The 23,364-nt window shown below is 40.3% G+C and overlaps 1 protein-coding gene across 1 annotated transcript in view; it reads right to left on the bottom strand.

Annotated features, from left to right (window-relative positions):
* Positions 1-23,364, bottom strand: part of Cpne8 (copine 8) — a 161,186-nt gene that overhangs the window by 65,898 nt on the left and 71,924 nt on the right. The window contains exons 7-10 of the mRNA XM_070038777.1: positions 15,077-15,140; positions 7,352-7,455; positions 5,635-5,739; positions 3,634-3,675 (exon numbers count right to left, since the gene is read on the bottom strand). Of these exons, the coding sequence (XP_069894878.1) occupies positions 3,634-3,675; positions 5,635-5,739; positions 7,352-7,455; positions 15,077-15,140 (315 nt within the window). The remainder of the gene's footprint in view (positions 1-3,633; positions 3,676-5,634; positions 5,740-7,351; positions 7,456-15,076; positions 15,141-23,364) is intronic.

The following is a 23,364-nucleotide window of genomic DNA, read 5'->3' as shown; positions in this document are numbered from 1 at the left end:
ATCTTATTTTAATACATACATTGGGATTTATTTCCCAATGACCTTTTTTTCACTTATGGTTGATGCTCTACCACTTGAGCCACAGCTCCACTTCTTGTATTTTTTCTGGTTAGTGGGAGATAGGAGTCTTATAGACTTGACTGCCCAGGATAGCTTTGAACCTCAATCAGCAATTTCAGACTCCTAAGTAGCTAGGTTTACAGGTGTGAGTTCCCAGTACCTGGCAAAGCATTTTATTGAATATCCAGGACACTCAGAGTTAGCTTCAAACAAAGAGGAGGCTAATTTTAGCCCTCTTAATATAAATGAAATAAATATTAAAACTGACAAATGATTGAATCTCTTTAATGAGAATTAAATTACAAGTGAATTCTTGAGCACTGGACTAAGAATCATGTGGATACTTGGACATCAAGAGGTGTAATTTGATAAAAACATCAAAATACATTTGCAAATAATAGCTTCAGTGGTTACAAAAAAGGAAACGGTATGATGTGTACAGCACTGCCCGAGTAAGTGAAGGCTGCTCCTACTTACCATATTAAATAAACTATTTAAAATGACTGTGTTTTGTAAAACACAGAGTGGTAACAATGACAGTTTCACACTCATGCAACAGCTTTTCCAAACTGGAGTCTGATGACCGGCAGTTTGCTGGCTCAGGCCATTGACAATCAGGCCACATTATAGCCACAAGGACTTGATGCACAGCTGTGCAATTACTGCTCCTGGAATTTGAAATCATGCCACCAATTCTGTCCAAGCAACTTCCAGCCATTGAAGCTCTTCACATATAGCACAGGCTCCAAAGACACACAAGTCAGCTTCCTGGCCATTGTGAAAATGAGGCTTCAATATTCTTCTTCCACAGCCCTTAAACACATGGCAAAAATTCTGGAAAAGCTTTGGGTCAAGTGGTTTAACTTGTTCAAAATGAAGCCTGTTTAAAATGATGATTCATGTCAAGGTCAAGTGCCATTCCCATGGCCCCAGGCCACAGGATGGTATGGAAACAAAGTGATGACGGTATTGTCTTCCATTCTAGATTAGCTTTAATTACCAAATTTAGTGGGCTCTGGGCCCACAGTATTCCAGTACTTTTGTACTGTTCAACTTGAGATTTTTAACTTGAATTTTCAAGTTGGAAACATCTGTCAAAAATCTACAAGATCTCACGACTACCTGAGTTTCTCCAACTATAGCTGCCATTATGCCATACATCCAAGGAACCCAGGCGGCAAGAACAAAAGGTGACAGTAAGCAAGAACACTGGTCAGCACTTTCCTTTTTTTAAGCCAGGTGATGTGGTTCAGGCCTGTCATCCTAGCTAGTCGGAAGGCTGAGATCTAAGGACTGAAATTTGACGCCAACCCTGGCAAGAAAATCCATGAGACCTTTATTTCCAATTAACCATCAAAAAGTCAGAAGTAGAGCTGTGGCTCAAATGACCGGGTATCAGCCTTGAGTGAAAAAGTTTTTTAAGCCCAAGCCTTGAGTTCAAGCCCCAGTACAGGCAGCAAGTACACACACATGTGCACACACACACACACACACACACACACACACACACACATTGACCAATTACATAAAGTATGTATTATTAAATAATCGTATCACATTAGATAACAACTAATTAAGTTTAATTTTTCCCATTCTCAATTAGCTCTGAATGCCAAATTCAAATAATTAACAGTGATGGTCTATTAAATAATTATCTCAAACAAAACCACACATTAGATGTGACATACACTTACAATGTTTCCTTGGACCTGCCTACTTTAATTTTTTTAACTTACATATCCCTTTTGGATTGGAATCAGTGACTATTTTATTGGTTTCCTACAGTTAAACTGCTATCCAGAGGCACGAGGCCAGGTTTCCCCAGTATGTGCACATAGTGGTGGCTGTAAACGTTTGTTAAATGCAGACAAAAACATTGCAGCTGATGTAGAATTCTTTACAACACAATATATGGTTGTAATCCAAGCCAACTACCTGGTTATGGACACCAGAGACATGGTGAGGTTGAGCTGCACTGCACCTTAAGCATTAACATTCATGGCAGAGTTCCCAGTGCAGCAATGCAGTACTCCATGTTAATATGGAGTCTGCTGTGACTACAGATTTCACACACAGGACAAAAGTGCAAGATTTCTCCTTAATAATTTTTATATGGACTCCGTATTAAAATGGTCCCATTTTATATGCACAGGATTACGGACAATACATTATTATCTGAGTTTCACTTTTCTTTTCTTTTGTTTTGTGCTCCTAATGGGTCTTGAACTCACTGTTGTTTGGCTTTTTCATTCAAGTCTGGTGCTTTACCACTTAACCACACCTTTACTTCTGGCTTTGTGTAACTTAATCATGGATTTTCCTGATCCTCAGATCTCAGCCCCCTGAGTATCTGGGATTACCAGCTACCTTGGTGTATTTTTATACCTTGATGATGTTGCTTAAAAAAACATGGGATTATCATTTTATTTCATCCAACAATGCTAGTCTATACTGTTGAAATAATTTTTTAAAATCCACTAAGGAAAAAAATCTTTTCTAGTAGGTATCAACACTTCTAGATCTAAAGATAAAACCTAAAATGATCAACATATCGAATTTCAGTCACAGAGAGATGGCAGGAGGAATATAATGAATAAGAAATCGAATCTTGCTCACAACACTGAGCCATGAAAATATAACAGATGTTTGATCTTCCTTACTCTGATTTGAGGAAAGGCTATCTATTTACCTTGGGAAATTCTGTCTGATAAACAAAATTCCATGTGAAAGTTTATTAATCATATTCTTATATGCCATATATCCACGGACTAGACATCACCTTTATAACAATTTGTATAACAATTTCCATTCCCTAGATGCCATTCTAGAGTTTTCTCTTGCTGTTTGTTGGTCAGGTGTCTTTCTCTTTTGCTCTCTTTATGTGTGACTGGCAGTATGGTGCTTAGCTATTGTTCCCTTGAAAGGCCCAAGTTATAAAGATCACAGGAAACTTCAGAGAGATAAAGAGATAGAGAAATCTAAGATTCATTTGTCTATAGCACAGAGGAAGTTAAACAGTGAGGAAGAGCAGATGAAAATGCCTACTAAGTCTCAGTAAAGGAAGAAAACCTCTCATCACTGAGTGAAGAAAATATATTCACTAAAAATCTTAGTAAAGTTCTGGTTAACATTTGAAATTCCAGACAACTATACAAACTAATAAAAATGGTGGTCATGTCACTAAGCTGGTGACTTCCTCCTTCTCCTCCTCCTCCTTTTTCTTCTTCTTCTTCCTCCTCCTCCTCTTCTTCCTTCTTCCTCCTCCTCCTCTTCTTCCTTCTTTCTGCCTTCTTCCTTCCTCTTTGTGTTTTCTTTTTCCTTTCTTCTTCCTCTTCTGCCTTCTTTCTTCTTCCTCCTCTTCCTCCCCATCCTCCTCCTTCTACTTCCTCTACCTCCTTACTTCTTCTTTGTCTTTTCTTCTTCCTTTCTTCTTCTTCTTCCTCTTCTCCCTTTCTTCTTCCTCTCCTCCACCTCCCTCTTCTCCTTCTTCCTCTCCTCCCCCTCTCCCCCTTCCTCCTCCTCCTCCTCCTCATCATCATTATTAGACAAGAATGGAAGAAGAGAATGTCTTACCTCCCATCTCGGTCCCAGTCATACACCTCTATTTTGATTGTTCTGTCCATGGGGGAAAAATAATCACATTAATGTCACTTATTTTAAAAAATCACCACAACATGATCATTATTTTAAGATAAGCAGTAGTCTTGGCTAAAAGAATATATGCTTGAAGGTTTGGCAAAGTAATTGAAATTGACTTAGCTCACAGCAGTCATAATTGTAGTTCACATTATATCTTGAAATCAGTGTCTAGAGCCCATAAGGAGTCTTAACATGGAGGAGAGAATATAGGAGTGGGCACAGTTCTCCAGTGGGACACAGAGAAGGATTCTGGGGATCAGAGCTCCTCAGGAGGAGGAAGAGAAGTTGGGGTGCAGCTATGAGTGGTCAGCACCCCCTTCACCATTATTGAGGATCTCTGACTTAGAGCTGAGTTTCTGACACTTCACGAATCATAACCACAGGGACAACTGAACAAAGCATGGGTTTGGGGACCTTGTTCTTGGAGAGTGTGCTTTAGTAAGTCATGCAGGGAATCTGAATTTCCTCAAGGCTATCAGGTTATACTGCTAATCAGAAAACATGCTAAGAACCACTTTCTAGTGGGTACCAATGGCTCATACTTGTAATCCAAGCTACTCAGGAGGCTGAGATCTGAGGATCCTGGCTAGTAGCCAACCCCAAGCAGACACATTCCAAGACTCTTGTCTCCAATAAACCAGTAAAAAGCCAAAAGTGGTGGTGTGGCTCAAGAGGTAGAATGCCAGCCTTGAGGGAAAAAGCTGAGCAAGAATTCAAGGCCTTGAGTTCAAACCTCAGTATGAGCGCCACACATGCAAAAAGGACCACTTTCTTAGAATTGGGCTATAATGGTTCTTCTTGGGGTGCTGTTATGATAGTGTGTGTCTGTAATCACAGCATCAGGAGGCTGAGATGGGCAGATTCAGGGTTTTAGACCAGGAAATGGAGCTGTGGCTCAAGTGGAAGAGCACTAGCCTTGAGCAAAAAAGCTCAAGGACATCACCTAGGTCCTCAGTTCAAGCCCCACGACTGGCACTAAAATAAAAAATAAAATAAAACAAAATAAAAAAGAATTGCAGGCCAACCTGAGCTACAGGGTCAGATCTTATCTCAGCAAAAGCAAAATAAAAATGAATAAATGAACCTGAAGTGACAGAGGCATTGGTATTTTCTTTTTAGTTAAGTGCTTTTATTAGTTGAGGAGGGTTTTATATTATAAGTCTCCAATAAGTTTTCCTAAGGGGTAGGGTACACTTTGGTATTAAGAAAGCCGTAAGTGTGTTGTGTGACCACCTCACTCAACTGTTTGTTAAAACAGTGCTACATCCAAGGATGGTAAAGAAACATCAGGCTTCAGAAACCATTTGGGAGAATATGCCAGAAAGCCTTGAGGCTGTGAGAATTCCAGAATGACCTCTGAACAATAAATTCAAATGGGAATTAACATTCAACTAATGGAAGGCACCAGTTCACTTGTAGGAAAATCAGTCCATTTTGGTAAACTGTAATTATTCCAAATCATCTCTAGTTCCTGGTTCATCATGGATAAAAAGCATGTTATTTGAAAAATTGTGGAATGAATATAGCTTTTGTAAGCACACATTTACTTTACTGGTTCATCCCTGTCATCCTAGCTATTCAGAAGGCTGAGATCCAGAGGATTTCAGGTTGAAGTTGGCTTGGGCAGAAAGGTCCATAAGACTCCATTTCCAAAATAAACAGCAAAAAGCTTGGCTGAAGGCATGACTCAAATGGTAGGGCAACCAGCAAAAGCAAGCTATACAAATGGGAGACTTTGAGTTCAAACCCAAGGGAAGGGAAAAGAAAAAGAAAAAGAGGAAAGAGAGGTGAAGGGAAAGGAGGGAAGAGGAAAGGCAGGTAGAGGAGAGGAGGGAAAATGAGAAAAAGGAAGGGAAGGAAAGGAGAGGCCTTTCTATCTTAGATTATTAGATCTACACTAAACAAAATTATCAGCAATGCTCTCTAGGATTTTACCTGTCATAATCCCCATTACACAATGCTCTGACGGAGATCTTGAATGCTTGCCACACAGGATTTAGAGTGTTTTTGACAACTTCTGTTTTATGACAAATTGTAAAGCTGTTAAAAAAAAAGTTTCCCATTAATCCCATGATTTTATTATAGTATCTTATCTGAAAAATCATTCATCTTGGGCTGGGAAGGTGGCTCAGTGGTAGAGTGCTTGCCTCATATGCATGAGGCCTTGGATTCGATTCCTCAGCACCACATAAACAGAAAAAAGCTGGATGTGGCGCTGTGGCTCAAGTAGTAGAGTGCTAGCCTTGAGCTAAAGAGCTGAGGGACAGTCAGTGCCCAGGCCCAGAGTTCAGCCCCTACAACCGACAAAAGAAAGGAAGGAAGGAAGGAAGGAAGGAAGGAAGGAAGGAAGGAAGGAAGGAAGGAAGGAAGGAAGGAAGGAAGGAAGGAAGGAAGGAAGGAAGGAAGGAAGGAAGGAAGGTAGAAAGAAAGAAAGAAAGAAAGAAAGAAAGAAAGAAAGAAAGAAAGAAAGAAAGAAAGAAAGAAAGAAGAAAGAAAGAAAGAGAAAGGAGAGAGAGAGAGAAAGAAAGAAAGAAAGAAGAAAGAAAGAAGAAAAAAGAAAGAAAGAAAGAAAGAAAGAAGAAAGAAAGAAAGAAAGAAAGAAATCATCATCTCACTGAGTGTTCACTGAATGCTCATGCCTATAATTTTAGCTACTCAGATGGTTGAGATCTGAGAATCAAGGTTCAAAGCCAGCCTTGGCAGGTATACACTGGTACTGGGGCTTGAACCCAGATAGTTTTTTCATTCAGGCTGGCGCTCTACTACTTGAGCCATACCTCCACTTCCAGCTTTTTAGGAATCTCATGGACTTTCCTGTCTATGCTAGCTTTGAACATTTATTATCAGATCTCAGCCTCCTAAGTACCTAGGATTACAAGTATAAGTCACTGGCACCCATCCATAAGCCATACATTTTTACACATGACTTAGCCATACAGTTTTACTACATGAACCTCTCACAAATGTGGGCAGGATAAAATGGAGCAAAATAAACATCTGATCATTCAAGAAAGCTTTTAAAACCAGGTTCCCATGGCTCATCTTTGTAATGCTAGCTACTCAGGAGGCTGAGATCTGAGGATCATGTTTTGAAGCCAACCCGGCCAGGAAAGTCCAAGAGACTTCGCACCTCTAATAAACTACTCAGAAAAAGCAAAAGCTGTGGCTTGGGAATAGAGGATTTAGCCTTGAGCAAAATGAAGTTCAGCGACAGCATCCATGTCCTGAGTTCAAGCCCCCAGGACTGGCACAAAAAAAAAAAAAAAAGTAAAGCATTTAAGTGTTCAGTTGAAAAAAACAAAAACACAAGTGTCAGTATCACTATTTCAAATTTCTATAATACATCATTCTTCCATAGTACTGAGGAAGATAGTTTCATGATTTTATTAAAAGGAAACATAAAGTGTTCCAGGAAACTGAAAATTGCCTTAAATATCAAACATATCTTAAAATGCTTACAAAGTTACACATTGCTCTTGAGATTCAAAAAGCTTAGCTTTTTGAAATCTAGAAATATAGGAGAATATTTTTATGTTTTTTATGTTATTTAATATGCTAAATGTATCAAATGACTTTTTCTGATCCAACGCCGTATTTCAAATATCTCCCCTTACCATACAGTTAAAATGAAAAAAAAAAGAAGTGCATCTACCTGCCATCTTCATTACTTCGATAAAATACAAGAAAAGGATCTGATTTTCCAAAGAAATCCTTCTTGTCCAATTTGTTTGCACAGAATTGCATCAAAACAGCATCCTGAAAAGAAAATTAATTAAACAGCTCAGAAGCTTAGCTATAAATAAACTGGAAAGTGCAACCCTCAAGTAAGACTTGACAAGAAAAATAAAATTGTCATTTCAATGCAAATGGCCAAGTGTGGGCCTTGGGCAGCAGTGAACTACTCTCTAAAGGATTAGAAAACTGAGAATTCCCACAGAAATGTTCATCGGAATCATACACAATTTCATTTTTCTTTTTCTTTTTTTTTTTGGTCTGTCATGGGGCTTGAACTTTGGGCCTGAGCGCTGTCCTTCAGCTCTTCAGCTCAAGGCTAGCACTCTACCACTTGAGCTACAGCGCCACTTCTGGTTTTCTGGTAGTTTATTGGAGATAAGAGTCTCTCAGGCTTTTCCTGCCCAGGCTGGCTTTGAACTGCGATCCTCAGATCTCAGCCTCCTGAGAAGCTAGGATTACAGGCGTGAGCCACCAGTGCCCCGCATGATTTCTTTTAAGAACCTTTAACACTGCTCTCTTTTACAAAGTGATTTTAAGCTTATGACTCTAAGTATTCAGTGTTACAAGCAAGGATCTTCAATTATTCAGGTGTATATTTTTATAACTTAACTTTAAAAACAAATTCCTGTTCACTCTGAAAATAGGTAGTAAGCATACAGGACTACTATGAATTGATGTTGGACTGTAATGAATAATGACAGACAGGCTATGGGAAACATGATTTATAATCTAGCAAAGGGAAAATTTCAAGCCAGCACCAGTGCGTCATGCCTGTAATCCTAGCTACTCAGGAGGCTGCGATCTGAGGATCATCGAGGTTCAAAGCCAACCCAGGCAGGAAAGTCCATGGGACTCTTATCTCCAATAAACTACTCAGAGAAAGCTGAAAGTGGCACTGTGGCTCAAGTGGTAGAATGCTAGCCTTGAGTAAAAGAAGTTTAGAGAGAGTACCCAGGACTGGCAAAAAGAAAGGGGGGTGGGTTGGGGATATTTTCTTTTGTTAAGTCTATGCTTACGTTGATACAACTACATGTACAAATAATTTTGGGGCTCATTATTTTTACCTGTAATGAAATTACATATTTATGTATTAATTATTATATCAAACCTCTTCTTGTTGTCAATTGATATATTTAAGCTGTCATAATTAACATGATTTCACTATTACTAATTGGGTGTCATACCAAGGAAGTTAAACATTTCAATTAAGTAGGAAAAGAACTTTTAAAAAATGGCAGGACATACATGTTTACTTAAAAATTTAATCAAGCCAGGCACTGGTGGTTCACACCTATAATCCTAGCTACTCAGGATCTTCAGAATCTGAGGATCACGGTTCAAAGCCAGCCTGGGCTTTTTTTTTAATTGGAAACTCCTATTTCCAATAAAACCACCAGAAAACTGGAAGTGGTGCTGTGGCTCAAGTGGTAGAATGCTTGCCTTGAGCTGAAGATCTCAGAGACAATGCCCAGACCCAGAGTTCAAGCCCCCAACCAACAACAACAACAAATATTAAATCAATAGTTTTGTAGTGTGTGTGTGTGTGTGTGTGTGTGTGTGTGTGTGTGTGTGTGTGTGTGTGTGTGTGTGTGTGCGTGTGTGCTGGTGGTACAGACCTTCAAATGCAGAATTCACACTTGCTAGGTGGGCACTGTATTACTTGAGCAACCCCTTTAACCTTTTTCACAAGGTCATTTTTCAGATAGGGTCTTGCTTTTTGCCCAGGCCAGCCTAAACTATAACCTCCCTCCCTATACTTTATGAGATAGCTGGGAATACAAGCATATGCCACCGTACTAGGCTATTGAGTGAGATGGGGATTTCTAGAACTTTTTAGCCTGTCTGGTCTCACACCATGATATTCTCAATGTCAGCCTCCCTATTAGCTAGGATTACAGGCATAAGCCTATACCTGGTTTGTTGATTGGTCTCTGTCTCTGTCTCTGTCTCTGTCTCTGTCTCTCTTCTCTCTCTCTCTCTCTCTCTCTCTCTCTCTCTCTCTCTCTCTCTGCAGGTGTGTGCTGCTATGTTGAACAGAATAGAGATTCTATAATTTTTTCCAAAAAAATAAAGTAGTAATTGGGATTAAATCAAGTGATCACAGTTTGTAATATTACTTGGTAAGAATGTTAATATCTAAAAAGCACTCTGACCACTTAAGTGTTTTGCAATCTAGCCTTATTAAACATTCACTTAAAATTCTCATTATTTTTTCTCAGTAGTTCCAGAAGAAAAAAAATTGAGATTGGCAAATAAACATGAATATATAGTTAGAAATTCACCAGCATCATTGTGAAGTTGGAGTATTTAAGAGCTTTTTAAAAATTTTTGTGCTGGTACTGGGCCTCAAACTCATCACCTCATAGTCTTGCTTGCTTTTATGTTCCACTGGCATTTTTACTAAGATAATTCTAGATATAATTAAACTTTAGCACTAGACAGAGGGATGAAAGTGTCTACTATAGCCTGGTGGCTCATACCTGTCATCTTAGCTACTCAGGAGGCAAAGATCTGAAGATCACAGTTAAAAGCCAGCCAGGGCAGAAAAGTCCATGAGACTCTTATCTACAATAAATCACCAAAAAAAAAAAAAAGCCAGAAATGGGGCTTTGGCTCAAGTGATAGAGTGCTAGCCTTGAGCAAAAACAGCTCAGAGACAGTGCACAGGTCCTGAGTTCAAGCCTCACACACACTCATGCACACAGTATCTACTATATCCTTTATACTATATATTTTCTCTATTATATCTTCTCTACTATACTTTTACTTCATTTGCATGGAAGCTCTAGAATTGTCTTGCTTAACAGCTCTGCTAACAACAACTGTTCTAAGCAAGACAATAGATTTGAAAGATGTTTAAAATGTTACTTGATCATGAATACAATCAATACTCTAATATTTTGGTTTTATTTCAAATAAAGCTGATAACCATCAGCTTCCTGAGTAACCATTGCATACTTACATCAGAACCACCTCATTGAACTCAAGATTTCGACAAAATGAGGTTAATATTACCATAAAGAATATGTATCTATCCAGGCGCTGATGACTAGTGCCTATAATGCTAGCTACTCAAGAGACTGAGATCTGAGTGTCAGTGCAAAGCCACCTAGGCAGAAAAGTCTATGAGACTCTTATTTCCAGTCAAAGGCTGAGCTGGAGGTATGGCTTAAGTGGTAGAGCACCAGTGAAGCAAGCAAGCCAAGCAAGCACAAGGCCTTGAGTTCAAACTCTGTTACCAGCAAGAATATATACCGTATGAACAATAAACTTGCTTTTCTTTACATCTTTCCTTATGCAAAGCATATATTATCATACATGTGTACAAATTTGGAGACCAGAACACTGACAAAAATCATTGTTGCCATCTAAACAGAAAAATTTGCTAAATGGGTAATAGTTCCACATTGAAATAATTGCACTGTTGTATAAAATATTTTTTAATACATGATCAAGTTCCATGTTATGGTAGTTGGTTTTCAGAGCCAAATGAAGTTTAAAAGATATTTTAGTGGCTGGCTCACATTTATCTTTTATTCCTTCAAGTATGACAAAGCAAACCTCAAAGTAACTTGAGACATGATAAGACCAAGTACAAATTCATAGCCATCTAAAACTCAAGTATAGTCTGAAAGACCTTCACACATAATTGTGTGTGGATTTGGGGATGACCTTGATTTTAATGACTTAAATTCTAATATTCGTGTGTGTGTGTGTGTGTGTGTGTGTGTGTGTGTGTGTGTGTGTGTGTGTGTGTGTGTGTGTGTGTGTGTGTGTGTGTGTGTGTGTGTGTGTGTGTGTGTGTGTGTGTGTGTGTGTGTGTGTGTGTGTGTGTGTGTGTGTGTGTGTGTGACTCTGGAGACTTGAACTCAAGGCCTGAGCAATGTCCCTGAGCCTTTTATGTTTTTTATTGTAAAAATACTGTACAGAGGGGTTTAAATTACATGAGTAAGGTAATGAGTACATTTCTTATCAAGCATTATTGCCTCCTCCTTAGTTTTTCCCCTACCATCCCTTCTCTCCCCACCTCAACAACTTCTCCCTGCACCAAGTTGTTAAGTTCATTTTCAACATAGTGTCTTGTACATCTCATTGTTAGAATGGGTCAACCTGTACCCTTTTTCAGCATTTTGTTATTTCCCTTCCCCTCCCCAAATTAGAAAAATGTATATACTAGTTGCAGGGCACCAAACAGGGGTTATACCATGGGGGAAGACCAATATCAAATACAGTGAAAACAGGGGTTATACCATGGGGGAAGAACATACAAGAGAAAAAAATCACATAGTACATTTTAAATATGTTAAAAAAAAACAATAGTCATTTGCCCTGCAGAAGCTCTGCAACCTTATGCAATGACATAGCTAGCAAGATCAATAGAAAGCCCACCGATTGGGAGAAGATCTTTACTAGCCATACAACGAACAAGGGTCTCATATCTAAAATATACTTGGAACTCAAAAAATTAAACCACCCAACAACAAATCCTCAAAGAAACAACTGCCCAATAAATAAGTGGGCGAAAGACTTAAAGAGAAGCTTCTCTGAAGAAGAAAGAAGGATGGCCAATAGACACATGAAGAAATGTTCAACATCCCTAGCCATAAAAGAAATGCAAATCAAAACAAAATTGAGATATCACCTCACTCCAGTTAGAACAGCAAAAATCAAGAACTCTAACAACAACAGATGCTGGAGGGGATGTGGACAGAAAGGAACCTTACTTCATTGTTGGTGGGAATGTAAACTTGTTCAACCACTTTGGAAAGCAGTATGGAGGTTCCTCAAAAGACTTCACATACAATCCCACTTTTGGGCATTTACCCAAATGTTTGCAAACAAGACCACACTAAAGCTACCAGCACAACTATGTTTATTGCAGCATTATTTACCATAGCTAAGATATGGAACCAACCCAGATGCCCCTCAGTAGATGAATGGATTAAGAAAATGTGGTATATATACACAATGGAATTCTATGCCTCCATCAGAAAGAATGACATTGCCCCATTTGTTAGGAAATGGAAAGGTTTGGAAAAAATTATATTAAGTGAAGTAAGCCAGGCCCAAAGAAACATAGGTCCCATGGTTTCCCTTATTTGCAATATCTAGTATAGGTATGAGTCAAGCGGAAAAGGTCAGATAATGTGATGTTAGGAAAATGAATCCTTAAATATGTATTTTAATGTTTTCGTTTCTTTCATGCATGTGTTTCTAACGCATTTATAAGATTATTTCTTTGTTGCTTTGTATGTCCCTCCCCCACAGTGTAACCCCCGCTTTCACTATATTTGATGTCAGTATAACATGTGGAGGAGATGGGGACAAACAAGTTGTTTAAGGATTCAGGTGGACCTGTTGCAACAATGAGAAGTACAAAATGTCATGTCAAAACCAGCTTTACAATGTTGGTGTGGGGGGGGGAGGGGGGTATGATTGGGTGGGGTGGAGGGGGGAGGCTGGGAAGGGAGGTGAAGGGTAAACAAAGGAGGAGGCTGCAATGCTTGGTAAGAAATGTATGCATTATCCTGCCCATGTAATTGTAACCCCTCTGTACAGTATGTTCTCAAATAAAATAAAATAAAATAAACAAAAAAAAAACAATAGTAAGAAAGATAAAAACACTGTGTCCCTATCTAGGGATTCATTTCACTTACCATCTTATATGGTCATATGTACATAGCTTTTCAATTTTTCTGCTTGACTCAGACATATACTAGATATTGCAAATAAGGGAAACCATGGGCCTGGCTTACTTCACTTAATATATAATTTTTTCCAAGTCTTTCCATTTCCTAACAAATGGGGCAGTGTCATTCTTTCTGATGGAGACATAGAATTCCATTGTGTATATACACCACATTTTCTTGATCCATTCATCTACTGTCCCTGAGCTTTTGTGCTGAAGCCTAGCAGTCTACCACCTGAGGTACAGATCCACTTTCAGCTTTTTGGTCATTTTTATTGAAAGTCTCAAGGACTTTACTTTCCAAGGTTGGCTTTGAACTGTGTTCCTCAGATCTCAGCCTCCTGATTAGCCACAATTACAGTAATGAGCCACCAGTGACCAGCTTAGTTCTTAATTCTCTCCACAAACCTATTATATATTTTCTATACAGCACTTCTTTTCTTTTTCCTCCTCTCTCCCTGCAACTCTAAAAGATATGTAACCAATTAAAACATTCAGTTTCTATCATTTATACTAACTCAGATCTTATACTTTTTTATCTTATTGACTAGCCTGTACCACTTGAACCACAGCTCCACTTCTGGAGCTGAGAGAGAGAGAGAGACAGACAGACAGACAGACAGACAGACAGAGACAGAGACAGAGAGAGAGAGAGAGAGAGAGAGAGAGAGAGAGAGAGAGAGAGAGAGAGAGAGTATGTGTATGTGTATGGTTAATTGAACGTAAGTGTCTCACAGACTATCCTGCCCAGGCTGACTTTGAACCCTGATTCTCACATCTCAGCCTCTTAGCTAGCTAGGATTATGGGAATGAGCTCCCAATGCCAAATTGCACAAAAATAACCTTCTGGAGATAGTAACTCTAGCTTTCTCCATAAAAATGATGGCTAAGGCACATGTAGTAGTGACTCTTGGGGTATTCTCTGGAACTTTCTGTTCTTGAAATCATCACAGAGCAATGAAAAATAAAAAGACCTAGAGATATAATCCAGGGCAGATGTTTTGTTTTGTTTTGTTTTTCCCTCCAGAAATATCAATTCCCGGAGATGCACTGGAGCACATGAGGAGACAAAGCAGACTTCGGACTCAGCAACTCACTGTTGTGTCCAGTGTGTAATGTCACAACTGTCACCTCGTTTCTTGTCAATGGTGAAGTCACAGAACATGAGTGAGTTGAGTTTATCAGCAAGAGTCAATGGAAAAAAAGCCATTCTCTAAAAATATACAAAAGGTATTATTCTAAGAGTCAAACTCTTAGTTGGAGTGGCAGCCTATCCTTCCATCAAAGTGGGGCTGCTTAAGCTGTCAAAATGGAAACAATATAAAATTCTAGAGTCACTCAGCTAAAATGAAGAGGAAAAAAAAAAAACATTACTCAAAAGGGAATCCCACAAAATTATACCAAGTCCTGCCAGAGACTGTAATCCTGGTTACTCAGAAGGCTGAAATCTGAGGATCACAGTTTGTAGTCAGCCTGGGTAGGAAAGTCCATGAGACTCTTATCTCCAATTAGCCAGCAAAAAGCCAGAAGAGGAGCTATGGTTCAAATGGTAGAGAGCTAGCCTTGAGTCAAAAAGCTTAAGGACAGATCCCAGGCCCTGAGTTCAAGCCACAGGACCAACACATATACATACACAAAAAATTGTACCTAATCTTCAAATTATCACTTATTCAATCAATAAGTGACAATTCCTTAGACTAATATTAAAAGCAAAGTTGGTATTAGACTTCTTTTGGGGCAATGAGGTATTGAAACCACACCCAGGACTTCACATCTATTAAGCAAAGTTGTCCATCAATGAAACCCACTACAAGCTCAGTACTTTTTATTTTTTGTTTAGTGGGTTCTGAAATAGTTGATCTCCTCTTTTGGACTAGTAATGTCTGGTCAAAGGGTAATTTTATCTCGAAGAAATACTAGAAATCAGTTTTGAAAAAGAAAAAATATACTCACCCTGCAGCAATTTAATTCCTCTGCTGTAAGGATGATTGTCCCACACTTCCTCCCTGGAATTCCTCTAAAACGACAAAGAATGATTGTACACACATTACTATTTCCTATGAATATACTATATAAATAGGTCGGCTCTTCTCTAACAAAATATATTCTATCCATGAGCAATTCTTGATGAAGAGAAACTTTTCACATTACTTCCAATATGTCAATCTAATACTGAAAAACTGCAGTATGTGGATTGGATCCTTTGTGTCTCTAAACTCAAAGAACAAGTCTATGGACACTGAGGGAGAAGTAAAATGGCCAAGATTTACTGAAGAAAAAGATAAACAGGATCAACCCCTCTCACTAGACAGAAGTATGGCACAGGAGGCTCGGCCTGAGGCATGGTGTGTTGAGTTAATAAGGCAACTGTAGGACAGAGCTATGGGACTCTCGGGATCATTGGCCAGCCTGCGGGCCAGGGGCAGTCCCCAGAACCAATCAGGAAGCTCCACATAGCCTGCACGAGCACTCCATGCACCTTTCAGACCCTCTGATTGGGTGTCCATTCTGGCCCACACCTCTGTGATCCAATTCGTCCACTGTTCACGTGCAAGCAGGGCAATGGGTCCTGGGCTATGAAATGAGGTCCAGGGGGCTGCATGTGTGGTTGCACAAAGCCATGGGATGCGAGGGAGAAGGCCTTTGCCCCCATTACCCAGCGGCCTCTCAAATTTTCTACCAGAGAATCTTCACTGCCTCCATACTGAATAGCACACACACCCATGTGCAATGCAAAGTAACAGAACACAGCTTCCCTTAGGGTATCCTCTTAGTTGTCAGACATTATTCAAACCCGTCTAAAATCCTGGTTTTCAATATTTCCCTTTCATTTCGTTATGATGGTCACTTTTTTGTGTTTATATCTCTTCTTTCTGTTCATTTCTAGACTCTGGCATACTATAATGCTTACTGTGTCTCAGGCTTTCCATAGTCCTAGATAAAGCTCCAGTTTTTCCTGGAAAAAAATCTTACTGTAATCCTACTTCTCTGCCAGAGAAGAAACATTTATTTAATTTTATATTGGTATCAACCCTTGCTTTCAAGCTTGTGAAGTGTTTTGTGAAGTGATAGAGCACTAGCCTTGAGCAAAATAAAGCTCAGGGACAGTATTTGAGCCCTGAGTTCAAGTTCCACAACTGACAAAATGATAGTAAATAATGATAATAATAATAAATCATCAATAATCTATTGCTATATGTGCGCACTCATTCCTCATATATCCTCATGAGAAGAAAAATGGAAGTCTTAATGTCTAACAAGGCAAAAAAGAAAAGTTAAAGTATTATGAATTGTGTATACAGCAATAATTCATTCTAAAACTGCTCACTCCCTCTGCCCAAAAAGTCTCCTGGGGTGAGCTATTCCATGCCTTCGTAGGGGTCCTCCGAAGGTTACCTCTCCGTTCACCAAATCTTTCCCCCTCTCTTAGCGCCTCCCAGCATGCAAACTGGATGGACAGGTCAGGATTTCCCATCTTCAGGGCTTTTATGACTAAAAGCTCAACTCACTTAACTTTGTACATTTCTCTTGGAATAATTCTTAAGAGTTTAGCACCTTTTCAGCCTCCTTAACTTTTCCTAATCTCGTTGTATCTTTCTTATTTCTGTCAGGATCACAAGATGTATAGAGTCAGCATTACAGCAAACTAAACAGCTGCGCTGGGCAGGAACCTGAACACACACACACACACACACACACACACACACACACACACACACACACACACACACACACACACACACACACACACACACACACACACACACACACACACACACACACACACACACACACACACACACACAAATGCTGAATAAAATATGCCAAAGTCTGTGTGCTGGGCACCAAAGTCAAAGATAAGCAGAACGGAGGCCTGGGAATTCACACCCAAGTCTCCATGGCTTATGGTTAGTTAGGAGTTAGGGCATCAAAATGAATGAGTAGGGGGCATGGAAAAGGAATTCACACCTTAGCATAAAGCTTGGATTTGTTTGCTATTATTATTTTTTGGTCAATATTGGGGCTTGAAGTCAGGACTTCATGTTCTCACTTAGATTTTATTTTATTTTATTGTAAAGCTGCTGTACAGAGCGGTTACAGTCACATGAGTAAGACAATGAGTACATTACTTGTCGAGCATTGTTACCCTTCCCTTGTTCTCCCACTACTCCTTCCCTCCCCCACCTCTCTCACTCTTCCCCTACCCAAAGTTTTAAAGTTCATTTCCAAAATAGTGTCCTGTGGGTATCATTGCTGCAATGGGTCATCCTCTGTCCTTGTTTCAGCATTTTGTTATTCTGCTTAGACAAATGTATATACAAGATGCAGAACACCAAAATCAAGAAGAGTGACTGCAGGGGAAATGCCACGGGGGGAAGAACACATGAAGGAAACAAAAAAATCATATAGCACACTAAAAACAGCAAAGAAAGACCTCTTGTGTGCAGCACGACTATATTTATTGCAGCATTATTCACCATAGCTAAGATATGGAACCAACCCTCAACTGAGGATGCCCCTCAGTAGATGACTGGGTCAAGAAAATGTGGTATATATACAATGGAATTCTATGCGTCCATCAGAAAGAATGACATTGCTCCATTTGTTAGGAAATGGAAAAAGACTTGGAAAAAAATTATACTAAGTGAAGTAAGCCAGGCCCAAAGAAGTATAGGTCTCATGGTTTCCTTCATTTGCAATAATTAGTATAACTCTAGGATAATTTTATCAGATGAGCAGAAAAGCTCAAAAGCTATGTACATATGACCATATAAGATGATGCTAAGTGAGATGAACCCCAAGATATGGTCACCTGGCTTTTTTTCTCAAGGACAGCAGTCTACCACTTGAGCCACACCTCTATGTTTTTGGCTTTTGCAGGTTAATTGGAGGTAAAAAGTCTTACAAGTGGGGATTTAGCTCTGAGGAAAAGCATTTCCCAGTAAGTATAAGGCCCTCAGTTCAATCCTCATCTCTGGAAACACACACACACACACACACACACACACACACACACACACACACACACACACACACACACACACACACACACCACACACAAATCAAGTCTTGTAGATTTGTCTACTTGAGCTGGCTTCAAACCGGGATCCGCAGAACTGGAAACACACACACACACACACACACACACACACACACACACACACACACACACACACACACCACACACACACACACACACACACACACACACACACACACACACACACACACAAATCAAGTCTTGTAGATTTGTCTACTTGAGCTGGCTTCAAACCGGGATCCGCAGAACTCAGCCTTCTGAATAGCTGGGATTACAGGTGTGAGATACTTGAGTCCAACTAAAGCTTAGATCTTAAGATTATTAACACCTGATTCTAACATGAACTGCATGTAAGCATTTATATCAGAGAGTCTAATGAAGCAAATCTCTGCTTAAAATCTGGTGATAAGTGAAAGGAAACAAACTCTCCTCAGTATCCAGGACTCAACTAGGTCTGCAGCCTTGTTGATAGGCACTGGTAGCCACCAGCACCTCCGGGGTGAGGTTCAGCTCAGGTTCACCTAATTACAGCACTGGGTAGCATTCAGGTCCTCTCTTTGATGAAATTGGTTTTAAAAGTCCAACCTAAAATATTCTCACTTTAAACTGTTTAAAAATATATGTACAGGCCTGGGAAGGTGGCTCAATGGTAGAGTGCTTGCCTTGCATGCATGAGGCCCTGGGTTCGATTCCTCAGCACCACATAAGCAGAAAAAATATATAGATATGTACAAGAGCTACTGGTGGCTCATGCCTGTAATCTAGCTACTCAGGAGACTGAGATCTAAAGTTTGCAGTTTGAAGCCAACCCAAGCAGGAAGGTCCATGAGAGTCTTTTCTCCAATAAACACTCAGAAAAAGCCAGAAGTGGTACTGTGGCTCAAGTGGCAGGCACTAGCCTTGAGCACAAAGGGATAGCACTGGTGCCCTGAGTTTAAGCCCCAGGACCAGGAAAAGAGACTCTGAGAATACAGAGAACAGAAATGATCTCCCAGAAATGAACTCAACCATAGAGAGTCAATCCATTTTTGATAAGGATACTGTGCCAGTGCAAGGACAGTCTATGCAATAAACTTTGCCAAGGAAAATGGATTTGTGTCCACAAAAGATGAAATTGGGTCCTAAAATTACATCATATACACCCTCAAAAGTGTATTCATGACCTAAATATAAAGCCAGAAAACTATAAAAACCCTAAAGAACATGGCAGAAGCATTCCTTGGCCACAATCTTTTAAGCATCCCACAAAAAGCACAGGCCAGCAAAGCCATAGCAAGTCAACAAAACTACACAAAACTCCTTCCTAACAAGGGATACATTCAGCAAAAAGAAATTGGAACCTATAGATGGGGTAAAATCCCTACATAGGATCTATGTGATAGACGGATAGTCAAAAAATTATAAAGAATAGAGAAAATAAACCAATAAAAAACAAATGTACCAACTTAGAAAAGTGGAAAAGTCTTGAATAGACATTTACCAAAAGAAAATATACAAGCAGCTGACAGATGTAAAAAGGTGTTCATGCCACGCACCCAGACCTCAATCCTAGAATCCTAGCTACTCAGGAGGCTGAGATCTGAGGATGGCAGTTCAAAGCCAACCCAGGCAGGAAAGTCTAAGGAACTCTCTTCTCCAATTAACCAGCCAAAAGAAAGCTGAAAGTTAAGTCGTGACTCAAATGATAGAGTGCCAGCCTTGGGCAGGAAAAGCTAAGGGACAGCACCTGGCCAGGAAAGACTATGAGACTCTTATCTCCAATTAACCACCAGAAAGCTACAAGTGGAGCTATGGTTCAAGTAGCAGAGCACCAGCCTTGAGCAAAACAGCTGACAGCACCCAAGCCCTGAGTTCAAGTTCTTGTACCAGCACACACACACACACACACGCATGCACACACATTGTTCACCACCATTAATTATCAAACCTACTAAGAAACTCTTAAGATAGCTGTTATCAAAACTGTTATCAAAATGTGGTTTAGTGGTAAGAGTGCTTGCCTGGCATGCTTGAAGCCCTGGGGTTCGATTCCTTAGTACCACATACACAAAAAAAGACAGAAGTGGTGTTGTGGCTCAAGTGGTAGAGCACTAGCCTTGAGCAAAAAAGCTCAGGGTCCTGAGTTCAAACCCCTGGCCAAAAAAAAAAAAAAATCAAAGGTTAAGAATAGGTGTGTTATGAAGTTGCTTATCAGCTCCGGTTCTGGGTTGGGTTTAAGGGCCTGACCTTCTTTTCTTTCTCTGCTCACTCTCCCTTAGCTTCCAGCTGGCAATGTGTCTGTCTGCACAAAATTGCTAACACCTTTGTGGATCTCAGGCACATGTTATGGGCAAGGAAGTCTCCAGATCTTAGGTAAATAATTAGCTAGATTTGATTTTGCTGGAACCACTGAGGGTATCTAGGAACAATATATTCAGTCTCTGGCAAGAGGACTTTTTTGTTTTTTGGCAGTGAGGAATGTAGAGGAGTGTAGGCTTGAACTTGGGGGTTAGCTTTCTCACTCAGGTCTGGCATTCTACCACTTGAGCTACTTCCTCCACTTCCAGCTTTTTGGTGGTTGATTGGAGGACAGAATTTCCCAGACTTTCCTGCCTGAGCTGGCTTGGAGCTTCAACCCTCACATATCAGCCTCCTGAGTAGCTAAGATTCCAGATGAGAGTCGCCAGTGTTTGGCTTGGGCTGCCTCTGAGAGTGATTTCAGAAGGCCCCAGGTAAATACTACACGGACACACAGGAGTTGGACACAATAACAGGGCCCATGAGCAATCTGCTGAGGGAGCATAGAAGACAGCAGCCTGCAGACTATGCCTGGACTGGCCGTGGCCAGGCAGTGACAGGTAGTAAAGAGAAGAGGAAACAATCCATGATACAAGCACAAAGGCAGGGAGACTGGGGAACAAAACTGAATCCTGCTTTTCCTGAAGGAACAATAGAATTAAGGAATCATCTTGAATACAAATTTACCAACTGGATTTATGGTTTTGACCAATCTTGACTCAGCAACAAACACCCAAACTACACGGTTCAGGAGATGTGACATATGCCTTTAGTTATTGTTGTTCTGTTTTGTTTTGTTTTGTGCCAGTACTGGGGCTTGAACTCAAGGCCTGGGAGCTGTGCCTTAGCTTTCTCTCGCAAGTGTGACACTCTTCTACTTGAGCCACACTTCCATTTCCTGCTTTTTGCTGGTTAACTGGTAAATACGTCTGTCATGGATTTGTCTGCCTGGGCTGGTTTCGAACCAGGATCCTAAGATCTCAGCCTCCTGAGTAGCTCTGATTACCGCATGAGCCACCTGCACCAGGCTGGCAGAGGCTTTCATGAGGAACGAACAATAATCCTAAACCTTGTCTATACTGTATCACTCTCTATCTGTTGGGGCAAAAAATAATGTAAGAAAATTCTAGATTAATATGGAAAAAATTAATTTAAAAATATTAAGGTAATAATCAGAGTTACACAGTGGCACAATGAAAGTTTATGTAACACATTTTGGTAACACTTCGAAAATAAATGTGTAAGAACACTGTTTACAGTTGATCTGGGCAAGGAAATGACTTGAGCACTCAGAAAGAAAAGGAAGTGTAGAAATAACCAGCTAAAACTGGCCCTGAGGGGAGGGATGCTAATTATGTGTTATTGGAATATACCTGTACAAATCTGTTATTCTCAATGCTCTACGTGAGCTATATAGCTCCCCTTAAGCTTTATGGTGGTTAATTGAACAGAAAAGTCTCACATACTTCCCTGCCCACACTGGCCTTGAATTGCAATCCTCAGATCTCAGCCTTTTGAGTAGCTAGGATTACAGGAGTAAGCCACTGATGCCTGCTTAAATTTGGACCAACATAATTATTGAATGAGTATTTCAGTTATGTTTAACTGTTATCTCAGCAACAAGAAACTAAATGTGTGTGTGTGTGTGTGTGTGTGTGTGTGTGTGTGTATTGGTGGCCAGATGTGAATGCTGCTATATGTAACTTTTACATCAAGTGCACAGTGGAAAATAAATGCAAAAGAAAATAAATACAAGGGTAGAGTAGAAAATAAATGCAACTCAAAACTATAACATGTTCACTGACAAAACAGAAGTGGTTCAGTAGCATCAATGGGGAGTTGGAAGAGATTTTCTAAATGGACATTAGATAAGAAATATCCTAGCACCAGAAGCTCACACACGGAATCCTAGCTACTCAGGAGGCTAAGATCCAAGGGTCATGCTACAAAGTCAGCCCAGGCATGAGAGTCCATGAGGCTCTTTTTTTTTTTTTGGTCAGTTGTGGGGCCTGAACTCTGGGCCTGGGTGCTGTCCCTCAGCTCTTCAGCTCAAGGCTGGCGCTCTACCCCTTGAGCCACAGCACTACTTCTGGCTTTTTCTGCTTATGTGGTGCTGAGGAATCGAACCAAGGGCCTCATGCATGCAAGGCTAGCGCTTTACCACTGAGCCACCTTCCCAGCCTCCTTGAGACTGTTACGTCCTATTAACCACCAAAAAGCTGAGGTAAAGTATGGCTCAAGTGGTAGAGTGCTAGCCTTGAACAATAAAGCTCAGGGACAGTGCCCAGGCCCTAAGGTCAAGCCAAACAAAAGAGAAGAGAAAGAGAGAGAGAGAAGGAAGGAAGAAGGAAGGAAGGAAGAAGGAAGGAAGGAAGGAAGGAAGGAAGGAAGGAAGGAAGGAAGGAAGGAAGGAAGGAAGGAAGGAAGGAAGGAAAGAAGGAAGGAAGGAAGGAAGGAAGGAAGGAAGGAAGGAAGGAAGGAAGGAAGGAAGGAAGGGGGGCTGGGAAGGTGGCTCAGTGGTAGAGTGCTTGCCTTGCATGCATAAGGCCCTGTTCGATTCCTCAGCACCACATAATCAGAAAAAGCCGAAAGTGGCACTGTGGCTCAAATGATAGAGTGCTAGCCTTGAGCTGAAGAGCTGAGGGACAGTGCCCAGGCCCTGAGTTCAGGCCCCATGACCAGCAAAAACAAAACAAAACAAAAAAAAACAACCAGAAACAGAAAGGAAGGAAGGAAGGAAGGAAGGAAGGAAGGAAGGAAGGAAGGAAGGAAGGAAGGAAGGAAGGAAGGGTATAATATTGCTGTAATTTAGAACAAAATATGGAATATGAAATGCTAGTAGCACTATGTAAAATGCACTAGATTACCGCAGACAAAGTTGTGGGCTTGTAAAACCAGCATATCCCATAGGATGTTAAAACTC

Source organism: Dipodomys merriami, unplaced genomic scaffold (assembly GCF_024711535.1).
Source record: "Dipodomys merriami isolate MVZ:Mamm:240054 unplaced genomic scaffold, mDipMer1.0.p SCAF_10, whole genome shotgun sequence".
NCBI lineage: Eukaryota > Metazoa > Chordata > Mammalia > Rodentia > Heteromyidae > Dipodomys > Dipodomys merriami.
The sequence above is the reverse complement of the archived record's forward strand: the minus strand, read 5'-3'. Positions and strand labels throughout refer to the sequence as shown.